This window comes from Chrysochloris asiatica, unplaced genomic scaffold, assembly GCF_000296735.1.
Source record: "Chrysochloris asiatica unplaced genomic scaffold, ChrAsi1.0 scaffold00125, whole genome shotgun sequence".
In the NCBI taxonomy this organism is placed as follows: Eukaryota; Metazoa; Chordata; class Mammalia; order Afrosoricida; family Chrysochloridae; genus Chrysochloris; species Chrysochloris asiatica.
The window spans coordinates 1,377,693-1,384,975 of record NW_006408643.1 but is presented as its reverse complement, the minus strand read 5'-3'; the positions used below and the strand labels follow the sequence as shown (position 1 = coordinate 1,384,975).

At 49.2% G+C, this 7,283-nt stretch overlaps 2 protein-coding genes across 2 annotated transcripts in view; both read left to right on the top strand.

The window, feature by feature from the left end:
- The window catches only part of MYO1F (myosin IF), a 48,438-nt gene extending 45,519 nt beyond the window's left edge, over positions 1-2,919 (top strand). The window contains exons 23-28 of the mRNA XM_006869005.1: positions 240-386; positions 485-633; positions 1,038-1,121; positions 1,652-1,847; positions 1,933-2,102; positions 2,843-2,919. Of these exons, the coding sequence (XP_006869067.1) occupies positions 240-386; positions 485-633; positions 1,038-1,121; positions 1,652-1,847; positions 1,933-2,102; positions 2,843-2,919 (823 nt within the window). The remainder of the gene's footprint in view (positions 1-239; positions 387-484; positions 634-1,037; positions 1,122-1,651; positions 1,848-1,932; positions 2,103-2,842) is intronic.
- A 47-nt stretch (positions 2,920-2,966) lies between these two features.
- The window catches only part of ZNF414 (zinc finger protein 414), a 31,781-nt gene continuing 27,464 nt past the window's right edge, over positions 2,967-7,283 (top strand). The window contains exon 1 of the mRNA XM_006869004.1: positions 2,967-3,057. Within this exon, the coding sequence (XP_006869066.1) occupies positions 2,967-3,057 (91 nt within the window). The remainder of the gene's footprint in view (positions 3,058-7,283) is intronic.

Genomic DNA, 7,283 nt, shown 5'->3' with positions numbered 1-7,283 from the left:
CCTGTGTCTCACCTGTCCCCCTCACCTGTGTCTCACCTGTCCCCCTCTCCTGTGTCTCACATGTCCCCCTCACCTGTTTCTCACCTGTCCTCCTCTCCTGTGTCTCACCTGTCACCCTCACCTGCATCTCACCTGGCACCCTCTCCTGTGTCTCACCTGTCACCCTCTCCTGTGTCTTATTACTCTCATCTATGTCTCATTTGTCACCCTCACCTGCCCTTCCTCCTACTTTTCCCCAGCACTCGGCAAGACGACTTCTTCATCCTCCAAGAGGATGCCGCCGACAGCTTCCTGGAGAGTATCTTCAAGACCGAGTTCCTCAGCCTCCTGTGCAAGCGCTTCGAGGAGGTGGCCCGGCAGCCCCTGCCCCTCACCTTCAGCGACACGTACGGCCCCTCCTTTACTCCACACGTCCTGGCCCAGTGGTGGGGAGGTGGGAGGAAACCCTGGTCTACACCCCTACAACTTTCTCCCCTCCCCACAGACTACAGTTCCGGGTGAAGAAGGAGGGTTGGGGCGGGGGCGGTACCCGCAATGTCACTTTCTCTCGTGGCTCGGGCGACGTGGCTATGCTCAAGGCTGGTGGCAAGACCCTCACGGTCAGCGTGGGTGACGGACTGCCCAAGAATTCCAGTGAGTCTGCGGGAAATGGAGGGGCGGAGCCATAAAAGTGGTCAGGAGGGGGCGGGACCTGTAGAAGGCAGGGTCAGCGAGGGAGCCAATCAGGACTGTGGGCGGGGCAGTGAGTTTGACAGAGAGCAAAGACCTTGAGTAAGGTTACTAATGAGCAGACAAGAAATGTAGAGGCGGCATAGCTAGAGAGACAATCAGTGAGGATGACCAATAGCCATGAGAGGTGGACATTGTGAGGGTGAGGCCTGAGACCGGGCTTTAGTAATTGAGGGATAGTGGGAATGGCAGAGCCTGGAAGGGGTGGAGTCTGAAGGGGCGGAGTCACAGAGAGGACTAGACTCTGGGAGGGCACAACAACCTAGGCTATGTGGCTGTTCAAATCCCTACACCCCGTCCCCTTGCAGAGCCTACTCGGAAGGGAATGGCTCAGGGGAAACCCCGAAGGTCAGCCCAGGCTCCTGTGAGAGCAGCCCCCGGGCCTCCCAGAGGTAAGGGATGCCCCCAACTATGTGTCTTCTTCTGCTTCCTGTGGGCTCCATGGTCTACGCCAGAACTTCAACCACTGGGATATAACAAGCAGAGTTGACCATTTCGTTCTTCTCTATCCCGTCACCTGCAGAATAAAGCTAAACTTAGTTTGGCCATCCAAACTCCTCAGACTATGACCCCATCTGACCAGTGACCTTTTGTCTCCCGCCCCACACTTGTGTTATGAGAGTTGCATACTATTTTACCAACAAAACATGTTCTTCTCTCTAGTCCTCTGGTTGAGCTATTCTCTGTCTCACCAATTCCCACTCCACTTACTGTACATCTGTTCATTCTCCAAGACCCATCCACAAAAGCCCTCCTACAGAGGAGGGTTAGCAGGCTTCCTCCTCTTCCTAAGTCCTCCTTCCTCTGTCCCTCCCTCTGGCCCAGTCCTTACCACGTGTTCTGCCTCCTCTCTCAAATTGGGAACCAGGAGCTGGGTCCCCTACTCTACCTAGCATTAGTCTGATAAATGTTCTCACTACAGGCCTGGATCGAAACGGGATGCCCTTCTCTGCCAGAGGGAACCCCCTTCCCATGGAATTCACTTCTGGACGGGGTTCTCAGCGGCCTCCACAGGGCCCTCCAGCCTCAGCACAGGGAACCAACAGGCGCCCCCGGGAACGGCCACCCGTGGAGCACAACACAGAATTCCTCAACGTGCCTGACCAGGGTGTAGCCGGGTAGGTGGGGGGGTCAGCAGCCCCAGTGGTGGGCAGGGGCCGAGGCAGTGTCTGGGGCCATGACGAGCAACCCCCGTGCCCCCAGCATGCAGAGGAAGCGCAGCATTGGGCAGCGACCTGTGCCTGGCGTGGGCCGTCCCAAGCCCCAACCTCGGACACATGGCCCTCGCTGCCGCGCGCTATACCAATACATAGGCCAAGACGTGGATGAGTTGAGCTTCAACGTGAATGAGGTCATCGACATCCTCCTGGAAGGTGTGTGCCAGGGCCGAGGCTGGGGGGAGGCAGCCCTCCATGTGGGAACAGCTCAAGGACCTGTGTCTGGAGGTCACCTCCTAACCCAATTTGTGGGGCCTAGCTTCCCCACATCACACCCAGTACCTGAACCTCAATTTCCCCACCTGCCAAACGCAGGCCTAACAGTAGAGATTACTACCCCACGCAGCCCCTGTGTAGAGGAGGTGTGTGGTTGTGCGAGGATGCAATAAATACTAGCACCCTCTATAACTGGAGTTCAGGGTAGTGAGCATGTGATTACGAACCAGAAGGTTGGTGGTTGGAACCCACCCAGCGGCACCTTGGAAGAAAGACCTGGCCATCTACTTCCAAAAGGTTTCAGCTACTAAACATCCTATGGAGTCGTTCTGCTCTGGTACACATGAGGTCTCTCTGAGTCAGTATGGGTTGGTTGGCAAGTAGATGGACAACCAATCTGAGGGTCAGAGTCCTGGTCATTCCTGGGACTTTGGGGAGAGACTCTGTGGGAGAACATGAATGAGGGAAGAATACAAGGAAATGTCCTAGAGAATGACTGAGTGTGAAATAGTGGCTAGGGAAGACCAGGCATGTGTCCGTCCATCCTTCTTTCTCTCCTTCCTTTGTCTGTCCATCAGCTGAACTGGTAACTCTTCAGTCCAGGCTAGGCACACGGAGATGAATAAGACAGATACAGCTTGGACTTTCTCTCCCCATGCTCACTCCCCTCTCTCCCTCAGATCCCTCAGGCTGGTGGAAGGGCCGGCTACATGGCCAGGAGGGCCTCTTCCCTGGAAACTACGTGGAGAAGATCTGAGCTGGGGCCCACCATTCTGCCCCAATCCCATCTGTCTGCCAGGAGCCATGCCCTGTGGTAGGAGCCCTGTTGGCTATAGCTGTGGTGGCCGAAGGACCAGCCCTGCAGCCCCCTGTTCAGCCCGAGCCCTGGAGCCTGGTGTCCCACACCACACCTGCCACCCACACCCCTGCTTTCATATGTGTCCATTGGAGCTGACAGTGGAAAGTATTTCCCCACTACCTTGTGAGCTGAAAATGAGGCATGTCCTGTCAGCAAAGACTGGGCACAGCCGGGGACCTTGACAAGTGGATTTCCCACCTCCTTCTACCACGGAGGCAATAAATATTTGCTGGATGAAAGCAAGAAAAAAATAATTAAAAATAAATGAATGGATGAATAAAAAGAATAACTTACTAAGTGCAAGGAACAAGGACAATATTCTCACGACCCTCACGTTAGGGTAACAATGCCCCCATTTTACAGGGGGGAACCAGAGGCTAAGAAAAGCTCAATCACTTGTCCAAGGCTCCAACTTGTATCTGAGCCTCCTCACCAAAAAGTTTGAGTTTACACCTCATTAACCCTTCCAGAAACTGTGTCCCAGCCTTCCTGCAGAAGGTGGTCAGGGGTCCTTTTAACCCTGAATCCGCAGTCATCAAATCCATGGAACCTGGCTGGAACCACAGGGTCCCCAAAATATCTACCTTGGGCCCCTACCTCTAGCCTATGTCTCTGCGCTCTTGGTCCTCACCCACCTGGGGCTGGGACTGGGACTAGGGCAGAGTCTGACATTTCAGGTCCCTGACTTTCTGCCTCATCATGGGTGAAGCCGGTTGACATGGTTACTGTTCTCCTGAGCCCTCTGGATGCCAGTCTTGGTCTGAACCTGTGAATCCCAGCTGTCCTATGTGCTCAGTCCCTGGGAGAAGTAAAGCCAAACACAGACCTTCCCAGCTCCATAGGACAGGATGGGAAGAGGGACAGAGGCTGGGGGCAGGGGGCAGAGTCAGGAAGGCTGAGGGGACAGGGGATGTAGTCTGAGCTAATCTTAATGACCAACACCATGTGGAAACAAAACAGTAAACCAAACCCATTGCCACCGACCCCAACTCATGGTGCCCTCGTATGTCACAAAGTAGAATTGTTCTATGAAAAGGAGCTTGGTGGTGCAGTGGTTCAGTACTTGACTGCTGAAGGTGCAAACCTACCCAGAGGTTTCTCGGGACAAAGACCAGCAGATCTGCTCCCATAAAAAGTGTTGTTGTTAGATGTCATGATGTCAATTCTGACTCACAGTGACCCTATGTAGAGTAAAACCTGCAAGATCTGGAGCTTGTGAAAGACGGAAGCCTGGCAGACAAAGAAAACTCATATATTGTCCTCTAATAAAGAGCTAGGAGTCCTGGTATGCCGCTGTGGGTTAATGCACCAGACTGTAAAGCCATTTGAACTGCAAGGTTGGCAGTTCAAACTCACCAGCTGCTCCTCGGAAACCCTATACAGGGTCGCTATGGGTCGGCACCTACTCGACAGCACTTCATAACAACAATAAAGAGCTACAGAAAAGGGCCAAAACTGGCCAGAGGGTAGACACATTTCAACCTGGGTGAAGGAGAAGGTTCAAAAAAGAATGATGAAGGCAGGAGACACGAGGTGGGGGAGCCAAGACTTCAAGGAAATGACGTAATTATGGTTATGGATACAATCCTGCAATAACAGTGAATTGAACTAATGAGGGAGGGAAAATTGGAGTATACTTACAAAAGTTTTAAGATTTGGCAAGGATGTTTGTAAAGAAGTATTTCCCTTCGCTGCACACATATCCACAGATGTGGTGAAGCATTGTTCTTGTTAGGTGCCATTGAGTTGGTTCCAACTCATAGCAACCCTGTGCAAAACAGAACAAAACACTGTCTAGTCCTATGCCACCCTCACAATTGTTTGTTTGAACCCACTCTTGCTGCCACCGTGTCAGTCCATCACATTGGGGGTCTTCCTCTTTTTCATTGCCCCTATACTTTTCCAAGCATGATGTCCTTTCTTCTCCATCAACTGATTCTTCCTGACAACATTTACAGAATGAGAGATGAAATCTCACCATCTTGTCTTCTAAGAAGCATTCTGGTTGCGCTTCTTCAAACACAGATTTGCTTGTTTTTCTGCCAGTCCATGATCATTTCAATCTTCTTCTCCAACACTACAATTCAAATGCATTACTTTTTCTTCGGTCTTCCTTATTCGTTCTCCAGCTTTCACTTGCATATGTTGTTGGTAAGTGTCATTGAGTCGGTTCTGACTTATAGCAACCCTATGTAGGGTTTCCAAGGAGTGGCTGGTGAGTTGGAATCACTGACCTTGCAGTTCAAACCAATCTTGTGATCCAGTGCTTACCCTTCAGAACCCCACCAGGACTCCACATGCATATGAGGTGACTGAAAATATCATGGGTCAGGAATACTTTAGTCCTCAAAGTGACATCTTTGTTCTTTAACACTTGAAAGAGGTCTTTTGCAGCAGATTTGCCTGATGCAATATGTCTTCTCATTTGTTGACTGTTGTTTCCATGAGTGTTGATTGTGGATCCAAGCAAAATCAAGTCTTTGACAGCTTCAATCTTTTCTCCATTTATCATGTTATGGTATAGAAGTGACAAGTTTTGTTTTCTTTACATTAAGGTACAATTCATACAGAAAGCTGTATTCTTTGATCTTCATCAGTAAATATTTCAAGTTTTCTTCATTTCCAGCAAGCAAGGTTGTGTCATCTGCATATCACAGGTTGTTAATGAGTCTTCTTCCAATCCTGATGCCATGTTTTTATTCATATAATCCAGCTTCTCAGATTATATACTCAGCATACAGACTGAATAAGTACAATGAAAGAATACAACCCTGATTTTTAACTATTCAGTATCTCCTTGGCCTATGTGCAGATTCCTCGTGAGTACAATATAGTATTCTGGAATCTCCATTCTTCACACTGACATCCATAGTTTATTTTGATCTACACATTCAGATGCCTTTACATAGTCAATAAAGCACAAGTAAACATCATTCTGGTAGTCTCTGATTTCAATCAAGATCCATCTGACATCAGTAAAGACAACCCTGATTACACATCTTCCTCTAAATCTGGCTTGAATTCCTGGCAGCTCTTGGTCAGTGAACTGCTGCAACCATTTTTGAATGATCTCCAGCAAAATTTTACTTGCATGTGACATTAATGATATTGCTCAATGACTTCCACATTCTATTGGGTCCTCTTTCTTTGGAATGGCGATAAATATGGATCTCTTCCAATATGTTGTCCAAGTTGTTGTATGTCCAGTTTCTTGGCATAGATGAGTGAATGTAAGAACCTGCAGAGTGACCTGTTTATTTAAACATTTCAATTTCTATGCTACTGGTGAATAGAGTCTTGTTCTTCGCCAGATCCTTCAATGCAACTTGGACTGTTTTCTTCAATATCATCAGCTCTTGATCATATGCTACCTCTTGAAATAAATTCAGACCAAAGCGGGTGTGTGTGGGGGGGGGAGGCTGGGGGGGAAATAAAAGTGGTAAATATCAAAGGAAGAAAACTAACTTGCAAGACCTAGAAAAACAAAGCATTCCCATTAAGTTCCGGCTCTCACAGGTTTCATTGTGTAACTAAACTATTGCTGGGTCCTGTGTCATCCTCATGAAAAAACATCCACAAAGATAACAACCTAGAAACCCCTCTGGAGGAGCTCTACTCTGTCATGTGGGGTTACTATGAGTCAAAATCAAGTTAATGGCATCTAACAAGAAGCATCATCTTTATGGGAACAGATCACTAGGTTTCTTCCCATGTGGCTGCTGGGTAAGTTTCGGTTCGTCAAGTGCAGTTACTAGTGCCAACCAGGGAACTTTGAACAAAACACAGTGATCTGAAAATTGATAGGGGATATCCCAGGCAAAGGGCACCTCCCCAACTGGAGGGGGTGGATATGAAAGAAAGACCGCCCCCCCTCCCCCCGAACTTTCTGCAGGAGCTGCACCTTCTCCCTGCTGGACTGCTGTGTGGCTACAAATTGGGTCTCAACAGCCTTTTAGTTGGCCAATGATAGAAAAGTATTGACTACCCTGGTCCCTCCCACCTCTCCTGTTTTCACTCTACTGCCCAACCTCTAAGGAGCCCTGGTGGTGCAATGGTTAAGTGCTTAGCTTCTAACTAAAAGGTCAGTGGTTAGAATCCACCAGTGGTTCAGTGGGAGAAAGATCAGACAGTCCGCTTCTGTAACGATGTCAGGCTATAGGGCAGTTCTACTGTGTCCGATAAGGTCCCTAAGTTGGAATCCACTCAAAGGCATTCTGTATGCCCAACCCCCAAGTCCCAGGATGTGAAAACTGTTTATGTTA